General features: G+C 42.3%; 1 protein-coding gene across 2 annotated transcripts in view; it reads left to right on the forward strand.

Moving 5' to 3' along the window:
• The window catches only part of PLCD1 (phospholipase C delta 1), a 55,072-nt gene that overhangs the window by 25,800 nt on the left and 11,916 nt on the right, over nucleotides 1-17,356 (forward strand). For both annotated transcript variants that reach the window (XM_085316485.1, XM_085316484.1), the window contains exons 3-8: nucleotides 703-931; nucleotides 4,843-4,972; nucleotides 8,271-8,499; nucleotides 9,718-9,919; nucleotides 11,673-11,817; nucleotides 12,914-13,063. In XM_085316485.1, coding sequence (XP_085172611.1) covers nucleotides 703-931; nucleotides 4,843-4,972; nucleotides 8,271-8,499; nucleotides 9,718-9,919; nucleotides 11,673-11,817; nucleotides 12,914-13,063 — 1,085 coding nt within the window. The remainder of the gene's footprint in view (nucleotides 1-702; nucleotides 932-4,842; nucleotides 4,973-8,270; nucleotides 8,500-9,717; nucleotides 9,920-11,672; nucleotides 11,818-12,913; nucleotides 13,064-17,356) is intronic.

Here is a 17,356-nt window from a genome sequence, read left to right on the forward strand (position 1 = left end):
TTAGTTCAAGGTAGTCTGATTGATGATGTGAGCTCCTGTTGCACACTGTTCTAGGGCCTTTCAAATGCTTATTGATTGTATGGCATCTTTTATTATACCCATGTTGAAGCATCCTGGTCGTTAAGTCATCCTAAAGAACCAAAAGTGTCCAAGCAGTTTCCACAGGAAGATCAGTGTCTCAGGCTGGAGAGTTGAAAAAATGACGGTCTCAGTGGCAGATCTGGGTACGGGTTTATGGAGTAGAGCGGATAGACCTATTGGGTTGCGTGTCCTGATGCTCGTGGAGGGACATCGCTTTGATCTCCCTGCTTGCAGACGTGGGCTGACATCAAGTCAGCGATGCTCTATGGACTGGAGTCAAGGTCTTTGCAGTAAGTTATGGCTCCTAAATGTGATAACACAGTATAACATTCAGTGCTGATTTTGCTTGTTTGTTAAATAAAAGACATGGGAAAAGAACAAAGAAGAGTGTTTTTTTTTTTTTTTTTTTTTTTTTTTTTTTTTTTTTTTTTTTTTTTTTTTTTTTTTGAGCTTTCTTTAGTATCCAAGTTTAGGGAAGGAGGGAAGGGAAGGAAATCCTCCAGCAATAGGAGGGAGAGGTTGCAGGAAAAGGGAAAAGAGTAATTTTTTGATATCCATCATCAAGTGGAGATAAAGATGACTGAACCCCTGCTGATAGCCGGCTCTGCTTTCTTTCCACAGTCTCCATTGAAGATATTTGGGATGTGAGGTCAGGCCATAAAACAGAAGGTATGGAAAAATACGCCAAGAATGTCCCGGAGCATCTCTGCTTTTCCATCATTTTCAAAGACCAGCGGAAAAACCTGGACCTCATTGCAAATTCAGAGGATGATGCCAACCACTGGATCACTGGCCTTGGGAAAATCATAGCCCACAGCAACTCTATGAACCAGAAACAGAAACTTCAACAGTATCCTTTGCCTTGTAAACTGATTAATGACACACAAAGATGTACTTGTCCTTCTCTGTGGGTGGAGATAGTAGACTAAACCTCTTTTTCCCTTTTGGCCCTGGGCATTGAATTTTGTCTTGCACTGATTTTACACCTGGGAAAATTTCCTGGTTTCCAGTGGTTTTTTCCTGAAATACAGTGATGTAAGCAAGAGTGAATTCAGGTTTCACATAGCAAAGAATTGCTCCTTTCAGGGATCTGTAGATAAAAGAAAAAAATCATTATTTTTTGTATTCTTCAGCAGTCCATTTCACTTGCATTGCATTAAACTCCAGGACAGGCACTTCTTGGCAAGGCATGAAAAGCTGGTACTGTTTTATCATGTTTGTCAGTAATATAAGGCAAGGAAACTAATACTTCTCTTTTGATTGCCAGCTTTACCCTGGAGTGGCTCTACTGGCTTTAGCAAAATTGTTCCTCATGCTCTCTCAGCATGAGAGGAAATGCTTTCCTGAAAGGGTTTGCAAATGCTCTAGAAATAATACAGTCATTAGAATGGAAAAGGAGTGAAGCGGAAAAGGAAAGTGAGTTAGCTGGGTGAAATCCTGGCTTTACTGAGTTCACAGGGACTTTTCCCTGGGGTTTCACTCAGCAAGGTCCTTTGTGATAAGAGGTCTTGCCTGCATGTAAAAAGCAACACTATCCGCGGGTGTAGTTTTTTGCCTAGTTTTCTGCAGTACTTCTGTGTCTGAGGCCCTGCCAGTAGCATCTGAGCCCGTTGGCTGATTTCACCCTCATTTGACAGAACAGCACTGGTAATAAAACATGAAATTCCTGTAAGCTCAAAAAAAAAATAGGCGTCCAGCTATCAAAGAGTAAACCAGATAGTGCTTGCAGTGAGGAAGGCTATGCGAGCTTAGTGCCTTGCTAGGCATCAAAGCATCTGCGCAGCAGCGGGCAGTGTGAAGTCCTCAGCCGAGGGAAAATCACGAAGGTGGAGTTTGAGCCTGAGCGGGCACCAGGGAGGCTTGCTGTCAGCCAGGGCTTCTCTCCATGTGGGTTCCCTGCTGAGTAATAACATACCAGACATGAAGGAAATAACACACAAAAGCTGAGCTTTCATCAGAGCTTGGTCTTCTGTGGGTTCTCTGACGTCTCATAACCTCCTGGCACAAGCTTGGTGCAATTTATTCAAAGGCATCAGACTCCATCGGGTCTGATGTGCATGGGATGGTGTTTCTCTCCTGGATTATGAGTATCTTTTCAGTTGCTTTTCAGACTACAGGCTCTAAAGTCATTCCTCCACTGTGTCAGCAGTTGAGTGTCCATGGTGGCAGGGAGTAGGCGCTAGACAAGCTGAAATCTTGAAGCTTTGGTGCTACTAGCACCAAATGTTACACCCTGGCGGTTTTCCTTTCAAGTCTGAAGACCGCCCCCATCCCACAGTGTGTGGGGAAAATACGAGCTGCAGAAAGTTGTCCTTGGGGGCACGCCAAATTGATTACATCGCTGCAAATCTTCGTCAGAAGAAGTGATTGCTAAGGGGAGGGGGGAAATAACAGTGACATTTGCAAGGGAAGAAGGCTGTAAATTTCCAGCGTGGAAATGGGCCTCTCTCTCTTTGGAAAGCAGAATCAAAGCTAACTGGGGCAGGCAGACAAGCTGTATTTCTGGAAGAGTAATTACAGTGCAGTGCTGGCTTCCAATCTGGGCTTGTCTCAGGCTGTTTAACGTAACCTGGAATTACAGAACAGCATGATTTCTCATTTGGAATTTGATGATATTTAATTAAAGCCTGGGATTTTAAATTTAGTCTTTTCTGCGCTGGGTTTGCTTGGCAGCATGGGCTTACTCAGAACTTCCTTAAACCTCAGAAGTGTTTTCCACATCTGTGAGCACAGAAAGAGAAGAGTAAATAGATGAGGAAGCAGCGCTGAGTCCTTACCCTGTCCCCTTGCGGTAGAGAATTGCCAGGCATTGTATCTTTTCCAGTCACTGAAATCTTTGATAAAGCAAGTAAAGAATGACCAAGATTTTTAAAGTATTTTATTTAGAAATTATAGAAATGATCATATAGAAATTATATAGAATTATATACAATCATATAGAGAAATTATTTAGAAATTATGGTATATAGAAATACAGAATTATGTAGAAATCATATATAGAAATTAAATATATAAATTATTTAGAAATAGTGTTAGATTTAGAACTATTTAAAACAAAAATCTTACTAGCTTCAGGTAGAGTTTGTTCAGCTTATGATGGAATTGCCTGTGGTAGCAAGGGACTGGATTTAGCGGCTTATGTGCCCTTTTCAGTACTACATTCCTATAAAGGATAAAACCTCCTGATATTTAAAAAGTACTTGTGACGTTCTTCAACACACAGCAGCATCTTGCTAAGCATCAGATTCAATCCTGCAACAAGTTGGCACAGGTTATTTAGCAAATATTGCAGGTATGTGTGCCAGGGATGATCTGAGACCAGAAAATACAGGGGACTTTTCATCTAAGCTGTGTGAAACTGTCTGTGTTGATTCTGGGGCTTATCTTTGAGTTTTCCTTCTGCTGGGAATCATTCATCCCAAGTTTTGTGTGCTTTTCTGTTTTGAGCAAGTTCATGGAACATCCACCAAATATTTTTAGTCATCCTTGTTTCATTTCTAGTAGAAAGCTGATAGTCCCATTTACAAGCAGTTTACACATATTTCTAAGTTCACAAAAATACTGTGAATGCAGTGGTGTCTGTGTTGAATACTTGGTTTGAAGGTTACATCTGCAACCATTAAGACTGCAAGTTAATATTTCTTCCAGGGGAATTTTGAAGTGCCCAGTTATGTACTGTATGTATCAGCTGGTATTTGCAAATATTGAGTTTTATTCTGATCAACATCGAGATTGGACACTTTTTAAGATGTCTTTTTGGAATGAGTTTGAAGCAATGCCTCCTATGCAAGACATAGAAAGTTATATCTATGGAGATCTAATTGTTACTTTGATGATTTTTCTATATGAAAAATAGGAGGCTTTTCTGGAAGACCTTACTCATTCAACAGTTAAAGCAAATTAAAGAAACACAGTTCATTACTGCAAAAAGAATCTTTTGTTTGTTAAAACTCCAATGTGTCTCAACTGGCTGACATTATTTTCCGAAGAAACTAAAAGAACATGTGAAATCCAGTTCCATTTAACTGACATCACACAAAAAAGTTCATTTTTATAGCAATTGATTCAGATCCATAATAACTCTAGTACGTGATAAACCAAGCTCTTAGGAATTATTGTCACAGTACAATACAATAACAGATCTTATGCATTTTACAAGGGTAAGCCAAGATCCATAAAGTTTGATTTGACTATGCTCACAAAAAAAATTCTTAGGAGATATAGGTAGAAATCCATAAATAAACACAGAAGTTGAAGGTGAGTTCAAAAACTAATGTGAATGCTTCTTTTGGAGAATCACTGTTCAGTGTTCAACTTGATATACTGAATATTGGTCAAATCCTTAGCAATCTGTTCTTTCCTGGGAGCTCTTTTCATCCCTCATCTATCCCCTTTTAACGGTCAGGAAAAAAAATGCACTTTCTGTCATGAAAGAGTTATAAGATTGTTTTGTGATTTGACTGTGGCCAAAAACTCCTACAGGGTAAACAGAGTTGATCCAGCTTTGGCCAGATGGTAAAAAGCTCCTCCTGGGTCAGGATCATTCATATTACAGAGCATGTTGCTGCTGCCAAAGCACCGTTTTGCCCTTTCAAAGCAGAAGGCAAAATGATGAAAGATGTTCAGTGGTACCATGCTGATTTACAGCAGCTGGAGAGGTGATTCAGAGACTTTAGAAGGGATCTTTCCCCCTCATGGGTTAAGCAGGAGGTATTTAGACTAGACACTGGCTGGGAAAGATTTCCTTACATCATCCTGCAGCTGGATTCATAGTTGCCTGCGGAAAGCTGATAAAAACAAAGACAACAAGATGAGCTTGAAGGAACTCAAGAACTTCCTGAAAGAAGTAAACATTGAAGTCGATGACTATCATGCCAAGAAAATTTTCCAGGTAAAGACAACAAGCAGACAAAGTACTTGCTATTGGCTGAGGTCATGGTTTCCCACAGCTTTCAGCTTTGGTTGGAGACCTAAGCTAAAATGAACTCTTAGTATGTTTTTTTTTGCACTGAGGACTCTGGCTTTTTGGTGCTTAATAGGTTCCCACTGACAATTAAGTTAAGGTAGCACAGTGCTTCTGATGAAAGTATCTTTCTTTTCTAATGCAGATATCTTAGGTGAAGGTCTTCCCTCTTTACCATTGAAGTCCCTTTTTACCAGGATTGAGAGAGAGATGGGATACAGACATAGATAACATGAGAAAAAGAAGCAAAGTGCAAATGGATATAGAGTAACAGGTGTTTTGGTCTTGGTTTCATGTGTCATGAGCACATAACAATGCTTAGACCCATCTGAAATCGGCAGGGTTACAGTTGTGAACCCAGATCTTTACCTTCTCAGAGGAGGAAGGTGCCAAGTGACTACTGCAAACAGAAAGAAAGTGTGAATTGGAACAAAACAAAACAAAATCATGATAATATGTGTCATTATACACAGACTTGGATGAGCCCGATTGCTCTAATATCCCAAGGCATATTTAATCTGCTCAGAAACATACACTTCTAATTTCTTGAGATTCAGTTGCTGGCTGAGCTTACAGGAAGATAACGGAAAGGATGACAGTTTCTCAGCTGTTAAGTTTTTGGTGTCTCTCTAAATGAGCCTTCCTGCCAAAGGGAGATAAACTACCTGGATAAAATCCAAATTTTCACCATGTCTGAAAAAGGATTTGAATTCACGGGTAGGCAGTTTCCAAGATGCTCTTTCTAATCAGTGGTAAGCATGTGGGTGGTTTTGAGTACTGGCCAGCAGTTCTGCTCCTTCCTGCAAGCAGGTAATAGGTGAGGTTGGGAAGGTTTCATTAAGACCTCCTCCCAAGAATACAACTTGTTTCCTAATCCTTTCTTATTAAATGTCTCTGTATCTCTCTGGTAACTCTGCAAAGATTTAGGGGGAAGGTGGCCAGCAATTCTTTAAGAAATTTTCCTTGCAAAATCCTCCACATGAACTGGTTGCTCTGGCTGGAATGTCTTTCCTTTCTCCTCTAGTAAGGTTGGGATTCCTCTGATTGAGTTAGATGTCTCCAGTACAGATGTCTACATTGGAAGTAGTCACTTTACGCTTCCTTTTCAGTTTATGTAGGTCAAGCCCATAAAGCTCAGTGAGACTGGGGCACGATTCACCTCATTCTATTGGAGACATCTCATACAACAGATGAATCCCTCCCTACATCTTCATACACCAAGCATCTGAAAACACACCTTTATCTTGGAGGTACAGTCTCCTCTTCATTCAGCAAACCTCTTTTGCTGTTTCAATAGTTAGAAGGAAGCTCTAGCAATGGAAACTTGATAAGATTCTTCTTCTTCTTCTTCTTCTTCTTCTTCTTCTTCTTCTTCTTCTTCTTCTTCTTCTTCTCTAGAAGTCCAAAGAGTTACTAAGCTCTGACTCATTCCATCTAAATGCAGGCAGCTGACAGAAGTACCCTCATTAGACATGTAATAGTTCTAATCTTCCTGTACAGCTAATGGAAATAGAGGTCTTTCTGGAGATTAATTCAGATCTCATTGTCTGATTTGCCTCCAGGAAGTGTCTATCTCATGCCATTTGACCATTAAGTTAGCCTAAAGCAATTATGTTCCTAGTCTACATACTATCTAAACTTAGATGGTATGAGAGGCATTAGTGTCTTATGGGAGTGATCTTTTCTGTATTAGTGAGATTTTTATTCATGTAGTCATAGGAAGAAACGGTGATCAAATATTTGAGAGAGACCTATAGGGCATGTCCCACATTATTCTTGCTTTCCATCATATAACTCTGCATCCATGTGTAGGTTTTAGGCACACATAAGTAACACATATGCAATGCAAACAGAAACTACACAAAACCCTTAATAGTTGCTCATTCACAATGTTCATTATCATGTATTAAAAAGGTTCTGGCTCCTTCTGGCAAGCCCAGGCTGACTGAGGACTCATGATTCATTACATAAACAAATGAAGTGAAACAAGGTTTTGGTCTAAGGTTCTCTTTCTAGGCTGGAGCTCTCGTAGCCCAAGTAGAAACAGTCCAGTTTTACATACTGCAGCTGATCTGTCCTGGAATGTGACTATGATGGCAATGCAATTGTCCTATTTATGGTCTGTGTCACCAGGACCTTTCATGGTCACTAATGATCAAAATTCCCAAGGCCTATCACTTACAATGCCAGCCTCTGAGGAATAAGATCATGTTGTTTTTCTTGTCCTGTTTTAAAGAAAATAAAATCTGTAATTCACTGGATCCCTGCAATCTCTACTAGCCTGTTTTCCTCCTTCCATTTCTTCTTCTGTCACTAAACATCACGCTCTGCTTAGGCTGTGAGATCTGCCAAAACTACAGCATAGGATGGTACAGTTGTGTGAGGCAGCAAGGAAAGGACGGTTCCAGGACTGCTATTTTGAAGATGCCCATAGCACTGAGCATTTCACAAGTTGTCCCATCACTGAAAGGAATCCATAGCTTTTATCTAGCAGATCCTGAAAACAGAACAAGTGGAAATCTTTGCCGTTAGTTCAGCCAGTGGGACACAATGCATCATGATCATTTTACTTGGTTTTATAAGTAAACTGACATTGAAGCGTTTCAGTGGTGGCGTTCCAGAGGGAGAAATACTCTTTCATTATCGTCTTGCTTGGGGAACTGCCAAGGCCACAGTGGCCATCAGTGACGTCATCAGCAAAGTTAGAGATTTGTAGGAAGACTGGTTAAACTGGGACATGCATTTTGCACACAAAACCCAGGGCTATAGCACTATCTACCATGACAGATCAAAGATTAAGGCTCTCCTAACTTTACTTACTAGATTTTAGACCAAGGTGTCTATCAAAAATTTAAGATTCATTGTTTCCCAATATTCCTTCATTTTGGTCTGTAAATTTTTCTTGACCCTCGCTTTGTGCTTAGGTTGTCAGGAAGTTTTGTTTTAATTTTTTGTTTGCACAGCACCTAGTGTAGTGGAGCTCAGGGACATGCCTGGTGCTCCTCAGCACACTGATAATATGAGTAAATAATAATAATAATAATTGTAACTGTTCTGTGACTTGGGCTTATCAGTGAGAACCATTGACCAATTGCTTCTCATTCACTGGCCAGTAACTTTGTCCAATTATTTTGTGTTCTGCGTTGTGTAGCCCTGGTGCAGATTACGGCTGGCATATGCCAGAAGGAAAGAAGGTTTTCACTCCTTCTCCCCTCTACGTTTACAGCACTGTGACAAGTCCAAAACAGAGGCTCTGGAGGATGAGGAGATAGAGGAATTTTACAAGATTCTGACAGAGAGGAAGGAAATAGACAAAATCTTCCAAAAGTATGCAGATGCGGAAGGGTTCATGTCCTGCCAGAATCTGGTGAGATTCCTCTATGAGACGCAGCAAGAAGAAGATGCTGTTGTTGCTGCCCCTGCTTTAATTCAGAGATATGAGCCCAGTGAAAGAGGTAGGTTGGAATCCTGCTTGGTTTGGGTAAAAATCTTACTTGCTTGGTGAGCTCTGAATTGTTTTCCTGTTGCTCTCTTCTGCAGCTGTGTGTCTTTCTCTTCTAGCAGCTGTTTGTGAAATACCAGTCTTATGGGGTCTTATTAACAGCTCTGGAAGAGGGGTGCACAGGAAAGCCAAGGAAATTTCTCTGTTCTCCTTCGGCTTAGGTAGATTGATCAGTGAGAAAGGGGTTGATAAGGAAATGATTAGAGAGCACTAAAATCCCTGTGGTAAAGGCTCTGATGACCTATTTAAAAGCCAAGATCTCAGGTGGCTTTACAAGTTTAAGTGAGTCTCTGAGTAGATGGCCATGAAAATGACTTCTGCTCAGGAGAACAAACACAGAATTATCTTTGTGCACAGAAATGAATGAATAGCCAGTCTGGAACACGTTGGAGGACGTTCAAGAAATGATCCCAAGATCATAGACTCTTTTTACATCATCCTAGTACAATTTCAGGGCTGGAACAATACTACTCTACAGATGTCAGATTTGGAGACTGGACTGGGATCTAGTTCCATCCCTCAAGATGGGGAGGCTCGACTTTCCCTTCAAAATGGGTTCATTTTGTATTTATTCTTTGCAAATCATATATTCATTAGATCTAGATGGGATTTATCTGGCCGTGTTTAGACATCTGACAATTTCTCTGTGTGAACATGAAGGACACTTGAACTGCTCAAAATAGGGTGTTTGTACTGTAGATCTCTAGAGATGGTTTGGTTAAGTTAGTTAGAGTGTGGTGCTAATAATACCAAGGTCATGGGTTTGATCCCTGTATGGACCACTCGTTTGGGGTTGGACTAAATAATCTCCAGAGGTCCCTTCCAACCTTACCAATTCTATGATTCTAAGTGCTTGTCTTGGCATTTTTTAGGTCTTATCAAGGATAGTAAGTATCATAAAGAGCTTTGCTTGTAAAGAGATTTTAAAAGCATTTTCAGGGTGATGAAGCTGTCATCATCACCTGAACAACATCAACATCTTTAGTAATGATCTCTAGACATCTCTAGACATCTCTAGACATCTCTAGCTCAATGTCTAGAGAACAAATTTTGCCTTTGAGGTCCTCTGAAGATCAATAGGCATTTATAGGCAGTTATAAACCTGGTGAAGATACCGCAACCTGGAGGTGTCAGATTTTCATTGTGGAGTTTGTGTCTATTTATCTGGCAGCCAAGAGAGGTAACGCCATGACCAAGGATGGTTTCCTGATGTACTTGCTGTCCGATGATGGGAATATATTTAATGCGTCTCACAGTAAAGTTTACCAGGACATGACTCAACCTCTCAGTCACTACTTGGTGTCATCCTCACACAATACCTATCTCATGGAAGACCAGCTGACAGGCCCAAGCAGCACTGAAGCCTATATCAGGTAATGTGTGTGCATGTGTGTATGTGTGTGGATGTATGTGTGTGGACACAGGATACATTTATACTATAGGTGCAAGGGAACCAAGAAGCAATCTGTAACCCTGAGATGAAGCAGTGTGCACTGATTTTTGTTCTCGTTAGAGTGAGCTGTTTCTAGACCAGATTGGCCGTGTCTGCATTACATAGCACTTTATCTTGCATTTTTCCTGGGCCTCATGTGGTGTCCTTCTGACTGTAAAGCATACTATTACTATGTTCTTTGTATGTGGTTTTGTTTTGTTTTGTTTTGTTTCATTTTAAAATATCTACAATAATACAAGGGTTGAATTGCAACCCTGTAGCATGGTGTTTTCCAAGTGTGAAGCTGAAGGAAGCTATTGTATGCTTCAGAATTTGGCATGAAATCATGTGTTCTAAGGGTTTATAGGATGGAAAGACTTCTGAAATAGAGCTGGAGGACTGTGTAAAGAATGGAAGGAGCCAAAAATGGCGCATGCTGCCATTATGTTAATAATCCATATTGCCTTTTGGGAGTAATCCCTGGCATGAACTGTACCTAGAACCATGCTAAGGTTTATCTTGGAGAAAACTAACTGGAGTCGTCCACACAAAGAGCTAGGATGTGAGCTAATGAGCCAGTATGGGTGATCAAGAAGCTCCTGCATGCTTCTCTTTAGCGGTTTAGATGCTCCTACAGCATCCCTGGACAGAATATTAGATGTTACCTACTTCTGACCTTAATGATGAATGCAGTGTCTGATAGCCTGTGTCCGGAGATTTGTAGTGGCCTCTGTTAACTTGACAACCAGCTTATCTTCCTTCTGCTGTGATCTCTACACTGCACTGTTATTAAGTGAGACAAAGTTTCCTTATAAGTAAGCTGGTGACTGCAGATCTTCCTTTGCTTATTACTTATCCGATTCTTAGGAAACAATGACTGTCTAGAGTCATAAGCTTCAAATGGTAGACAGTGAAATCTGACACCAGTTGCTTTTTCATTAGTTGTATGAGTTCTCCTTGCAGTATCTGAAAATTATGGAATTATGTTTTGGCTATAAAAAAGATTTCCATGATTCTTATTGCAATGAGTCAAAGGAGATGTGTTATCTGAAATGTACCAGGAGTTACTGTAAAAGAGACAAAATGACCTTCTAGAGAAAGAGGTCCATATAGGGGGAATTACATTTGAAAGGAAATGAAAATGCAAGTGTGGATGTTTTACGGGCAGGACTTTCCAAAGGGAAAATCAGTCTGTAGACCCAGTTCCACACACTGCCCTCAACAATCTCCCCAGGTGTCATTGCAGAGTTCCCACAGCTCTTTCCAGCTCTGAGGATTCATCTCCCTTGTCTTACCAGATCTAGATGAAGAAGGCACATCATCCAGGCTTTGTGAGCTGGCTTCTAAGGCTCTCTGACCTACTGATTTTCTTCCAATGCATCATCTCTTCATTTTCTCTTCATAATCTTTGAGCACAGTCTTTGAGCTGCCAGTTACCTTTGACTTTCCTGACCTCTGTTCTCAGATCCCTTGTGTGCTTTCCTTGCTTGGCCTTGAGCTCTCTTCAATGACTCTGAGCTCTCCTGATTCCACCCTTTCTCCATCTACTTTTCCATGTTTCCAAGCTCCTCTTTTCTCCCTGGATCCCCAAGCTCCTTGTCAGCCTTCCCAAGAAATATCTGTGCCTGGTACAGCCTCATTTTGAAATGGAGGAGAAGGTTTAAAACCCAACCACTTCCATTCTTTGTTTCCAGAGCCCTCACCAAAGGCTGCCGCTGTGTGGAACTGGATTGCTGGGACGGCCCTAACTCGGAGCCTGTCATTTATCATGGCTACACTCTCACCTCCAAGATCCTCTTCAGTGATGTCATTAAGGCCATCAAGAACTATGCTTTCAAAGTAAGGACAGGGGAACTTGGACCCTCTAAGATTTCTCGTATTGCACTGTTCGAGACTGATATCATATCTCCACCCTTGAAGTAAAGACCCTAAAAAAATAAGTCTGTTCTTAGCATTTCTCATGGGTAGAAGATACATCCTTCTGGCTGGGCATCCACATTCTGCCTTCTTTGGAGATCTGTTTCTGGGAGTTACTGGTTTGGGAGCGCACTGTCTGGGGCTGAGTGTGAATCTGTACCAGCACCAGCTGGAATCCACTGCAATGAAAATAATGCCCAATCTCTTGAGCAACTGCTTATGTTGTGGGAAGTACAAACAGGCCTATGGTTTGCTTGGCTTTTATATCTCAGGGTACGTCCCTAGTTTAGGAGAACCCATGTGCAACTGCGTTGGAGGGATAGATATGAGTGACTGCTGCTATCCTGCATTAAAAGAAATGAACAGGCCTGGAATCTTATGTGGCAGTGCTGGGCTGGCAGCCTTCACAAAACTTTGGGTCTGCTCAGACTCATTGCATTTTCTACTATTTTCCTTCAGTACAATTGAGTTGAGACCCACACCAAGTTTCCTTCAGGGCTGCAATGACAATGACAATGTCTTCAGCAAATGTTTAGGAGGTTACAGGGAACCAGATCACGCTTATGCATGAAATGAGAAAGGATTTAGCCGTGTAAAACCTTGGTCACCAAAGGATCTGAACAAGTTTAGTGATTTCCAAAGCCTCTCTTCCCAGTCCTTGCTCTGAGGTAGGGAGGTGCTCGCAGGCATGGTGCAGGTGCAGAATGGTGGCACAGCGAGGAACCTCGTCAAAGTGCGTTGGAAAGTCTGTGGCAGGTAGCCCAATCCAGCCCGCTGCTCTGTCCCATGAGATTGTCATTTTTAGAAGACATCAACAGAGATAGCTACACTGCAGGTAAAAATATGTCATTTAAAATAAAGTCATTTTAGTAGAATCCTAGACACTGCTGTTGACACTTTAGTTTCCAGAGAAAACATGCCTTTTAAAACGTCTAGCAGCACTGAGGTTAATAACAATTGCTATAAATTAGTGAAATTGCAGATTTCACTGATGATGGATGTTGGTATTTTGTTCTAGACCTCACCATACCCTGTCATCATCTCCCTGGAGAACCACTGTAGCCTTGACCAACAGAAGGTCATGGCTCAGCACATGACGACGATCCTGCAGGATATGCTCCTGGTTGCACCAATTGATGGAAACAGATCCCATTTCCCCTCCCCAGAGGTAAGCAAGGCCACTCTAGCACTTTCTGCCCTCTGAGGGTGGGACAAGAGACAGGTACATCTTATTGCTAGGTCTTTGGGTCACCAAGTTGGGGAGAATATGCCTGACACTGGAGGGAGGTGTCCGTGCAGAGGAACAAATCTCGCTGTGGGTAGCAGTGGAACCAAAAATAGGCACATCAAGCCCTGTTGCTCTTTGCTTGCTATGTAAGGTTTTAGAGGAGACATCCCTTAGGGAATGAGGACATTCCTGGTCCATTTACTGAGGTCAGGCAATATACTTAGTCCCTCGAGGAGGTTGCTTCTGTCAGCTGTCTCAGGGCAGCTGAGTACTGAGGATATGTTTTGGATCATGACAAAGCTGGATATGGCCTTCTTTGGACTAGTCATCTGAAGCACAGTTAGGTTACTGCACATGCCAGGAAGATCAGCTGTGGATACAAGCTAAGTAGATACAAGTTGTATCTACTGTCTCTGTATTTCTGATGCGGTGAGACTGGACACTGCCTGATTCCCTGTTGGATGAGCAGTTTTGCTCTGTGCTGATGGACCCAGGACATGCTCCCCTCCTCCTTTAATGTCTTCTCATACTCTTCTGTGAAGACTCAGACCACTAATTAGAGAGTGATGTGGGGTGGAAGGACAACTACAATTGCTTGTCCCTCAAAGAGCAAGGGGGGGGGGGGAAAGCACAGGTGGTTTCAGACTTCATCAGGAGCAGAGCATTATCCCACTGAGAATGGCCTGGAGTGGGACAGTAGTGAGTATGGCAGCAGAGATGTGCTTCCTGTGGAGGTGTCCTTGGAGGATGAGGAGAGGAAGGAGGCTGTGTGGATGGTAGATGCCCTCATGATCCAAGTGAAACAGGGCAGATGTGAAGCTGAGAAGCTGAGTTTGGATGCTATGGGTGGAAAGAGAGATAAAGCACTTAAGGTTGCACCACTATAAAATTGTTACCTGACAATTCGGCAAAAATTGGAAATAGAATCTTGATATGAAAAATAATTGTTGAAAAAATCTCCACAATGTACTGTTCACTTCTTACCACTTTTTTTTTTCCACCTTTGTTCTTTCCTAGGCACTTTGCAGAATCAGGCTTGTGTAAAAGTGGTTGCAGTTCCCTTTAAACTGCATTCCCTTATTAGAGAAATGATTTGCCAAAAAATAGGCAAGAATGCTTAGCTGGAGCTGGAAGTTTGTGGGTGGGATAAAGCTGGCAGTCAGCAGGGGAGGAAGGAGAGAGAAAAGAACCACCCAAAATACCTTCTGTATTTGTCCTCTCTCTCCCTTCTTCTCTTTTCCCTTTCTGACTTTCCCCTTGGTTTGGGGAGTTGGGGTTTGGGAGTGTTGCACTCCGCTTGATACAATGCCCAGCACAGAGGAAAACTGATCTGTGTTGGTCCCTAGGCACCAGTACAATAAGTAGGATGGATTACGATTTTTGATGCTGTTACTTCAGCAGGACCTTTACACTGACACTGATGAGTTGCCTCCTTTTAAGAAATGACTGTCCCAGGGTGAGGATACACCCAGCATGGAGACAGGTCTCTGCAGGCTATTAGTGAGTTGGAAAATCAAAGCATTAAATGTCACCTCCTGGCTTTTTATTTATCCTCAGTGCAGGATAAGTACAGAAAAGCTGCTGACAACTTTTCAACACGCTGTTAATGCTTTGTAGGTCAGGGGAATAATACAAAAAAAGAAGAGAGAACTGCATCAAGGAGAGAACTGTGTGATGTGTGTAAGGGAATGACCCCAGCCTTCCAAAGATGTTTTTCCCAGTCTTGCGCTCATCTAACCTGCTGCTCTGCTTGCCCAGATGGACATGTGGCTCCAGCTGGAACAAAAGGGCCTGGATCTACCTTAGTGAATAGATCTGGGCTCATATGCTCCAGTGGAGGGATTGATCTGTTTAGTTTAAACAGAAAAAAATTACCAGTGCAGTGAAAACAATACTTTTTCCTCTGGTACTTTTCCTCTGCCTGACTGCCATGTGAAGCAGAAGAGTGTGAAGGGCTGAATTGCTGACTATTCGTGGAAAGTAGTTTGAACCTGAAACACTATGGAAAAAAACAACAAAAACCTCTTAGATTTTCCACTTCCTTGTAAAGCTGGCATGGGAAAGCCTGAGAGAATGTAACTCTCTCTCTCTCTCTCTCCCCCCCTTTATTTTTTTATTTTTTAATTTTTTTAAAGAAAAGGGGTGGGATCTGCTACTGGGAAGAGAGCTATAACACTATAAATAAAACAAAGCACTGCTGCAGAGTGTATTAGCAGGGCAGTATCAGTAATTAAAGGAAGATCGACACAGTTTGGATTCACATTAATGAATCTCACTGCAGCCTGGGGCAGGCATCTGATTTATTAGGGTCTGCGCGTGAACAGAGGGTTGGACTACACGGAGGTATCTAAGTATGTCCCTTAAACCATTGCCTTTTGGTCCCAATAAGAAATTTGAGGCCTATGTGATGAAGGACCAAAAGCCACAGAAAAGCTACAGGAAAGTTTTGGGGCAGTGCCAGGGGCTGAGAGGAGAGCTGCTCCAGTCTCTGCTGCTGACTACTTGTTGCAGGTCCTTCTGCCCCATCCTCCCTCTACATAGAGGTCTGCCAGGGCCTTTTCCCACATCCTTGCTTTCCAGCTAGAAATAAGACAGAAAACAGCACTGAAATGAGATTAAAACAGCTGCCAACTTTACATGAAACTTCCAACACAATGAAAGCCCAAGAGCCCTCTATACTCTTTGTACTGGACTTCCTTTCACTGAGGACTTAACAGACTTGCCTTGGTAGGGCAACCATGAGCTCCCCACTCTGGAGCCCTGGTGCAGTGACCTTTGAAGGCCTCTGTCTCCTCATCTCCCCATAGAAAGGCTTCTGGCAGCAGCCTCTGCCATTCCATACCTCCACCATCCTGTTCCATTGGTCCATCCATTGCTGCTTCTGGTGCCCCCATTCAGCATTGCTTTGAGCCACTTAGCTTAGGAGCTGCTTCCAGTGTAGCAATGGCATTACAGAGCTTGGCACAACTGACCTGAATAATGAGGTGGCTGCCCTGCCCTGCGCTGTGCTCATGGCAACGGAGCAAATGTCTCTACATTTGATTCAGCAAAATCCCAACCAGCTTCAGTCACAGGTCTCTAAGTATACAGTTGGCCCCAAGAGCCATCTACCCAGTCTTCTCTTGCACCATAGGCTGAGACTATTGAGTGGAAAACCCCCAGTAACAAATATGCTGTGCTTGCTCAGAGTGAGTGTGACTTCAAGTTCCTCGGCCTCATGCTTAAGTCCACATCCACGCTTTTCACCAAGGGTAGCCTAGCCTGTATCAACCTTGTCTACAGTGCATCTTCTTGGATGAAATTTTTGGATGGTGTTTCCATCAAATGTCTCAAAACCGCCTTGATAATGTGTTTCTTTCTCTTTTCTGATGCTTCTTCCCATTCTCTGGTATTAGATCCCCATCCTCATTGTTAAACCCTCTGAGACTACAGCCTAGAGGTTGCCTGAAAGACATTCACAGATGGAGGTGTGGCATGAATTAGTGCATGTGGTCTATATATCTCATGAACATGAACTTGTTAATCCTCACAGCTTCTCCCAAATCTAGGAAGATGGATTTCTGTATCCTGAGAATGAGGTGTAAGGTGACACTGCTCAGACCCTGTGTATCTATGTACTTGAGCAAGTCACTTAGGGCTCATTTTCAGAGCTGGTTAATACAACCAGGGAAGTCTGAGGTGTGGTTCACCTCCTGTTAAGTGATTGTCTAAATAGGCCAGATGAATCACACCACAGAAGTGTTTAGTTCTCTCTGTTGACTCTAAAGGAGGTGTTGAAAGCACAGAAAGTTTGATGAGGTGGATCCCATTAACAAACCTCCACTCCCACCAAGATTAAAGTGGGAAATCAGGGCCTTGCCATGGGAACATGGCTGAAAGGTTGCTGCTAGGGGTGAGATACTGTCAGGTAGGATGAACACATGTGTGAAGATCTTTTAAAATACTCTGATCTTAGCAGCTTTGTTGCTTTTGATAAAATAAACAGTGCTTTGATTCAAGATGGTTGCCGTGCCTCAAACCTGAGACTCCCAAAGGGAGCAAAGCCTGGTGTCAGAATCGTTGCACTTGTAGAGCTGAGCTTGCTTGGCATGCAGTAGGAAAGGTGGGAGAGCAAGGGAGCTTTGCTTGTGGAGAGCTAAGGCAATAACACGTTCAGAGTATAAAAGAAAAAGGCAAAAGCTGCCCCTGTTCCAGCAGTCACCATACTATATGTTCTTGGTCCAGTGTCCTTGT

The sequence above is a fragment of the Rhea americana genome, unplaced genomic scaffold, assembly GCF_003343005.1.
Source record: "Rhea americana isolate MKP2758 unplaced genomic scaffold, rheAme1 scaffold_47, whole genome shotgun sequence".
In the NCBI taxonomy this organism is placed as follows: domain Eukaryota; kingdom Metazoa; phylum Chordata; class Aves; order Rheiformes; family Rheidae; genus Rhea; species Rhea americana.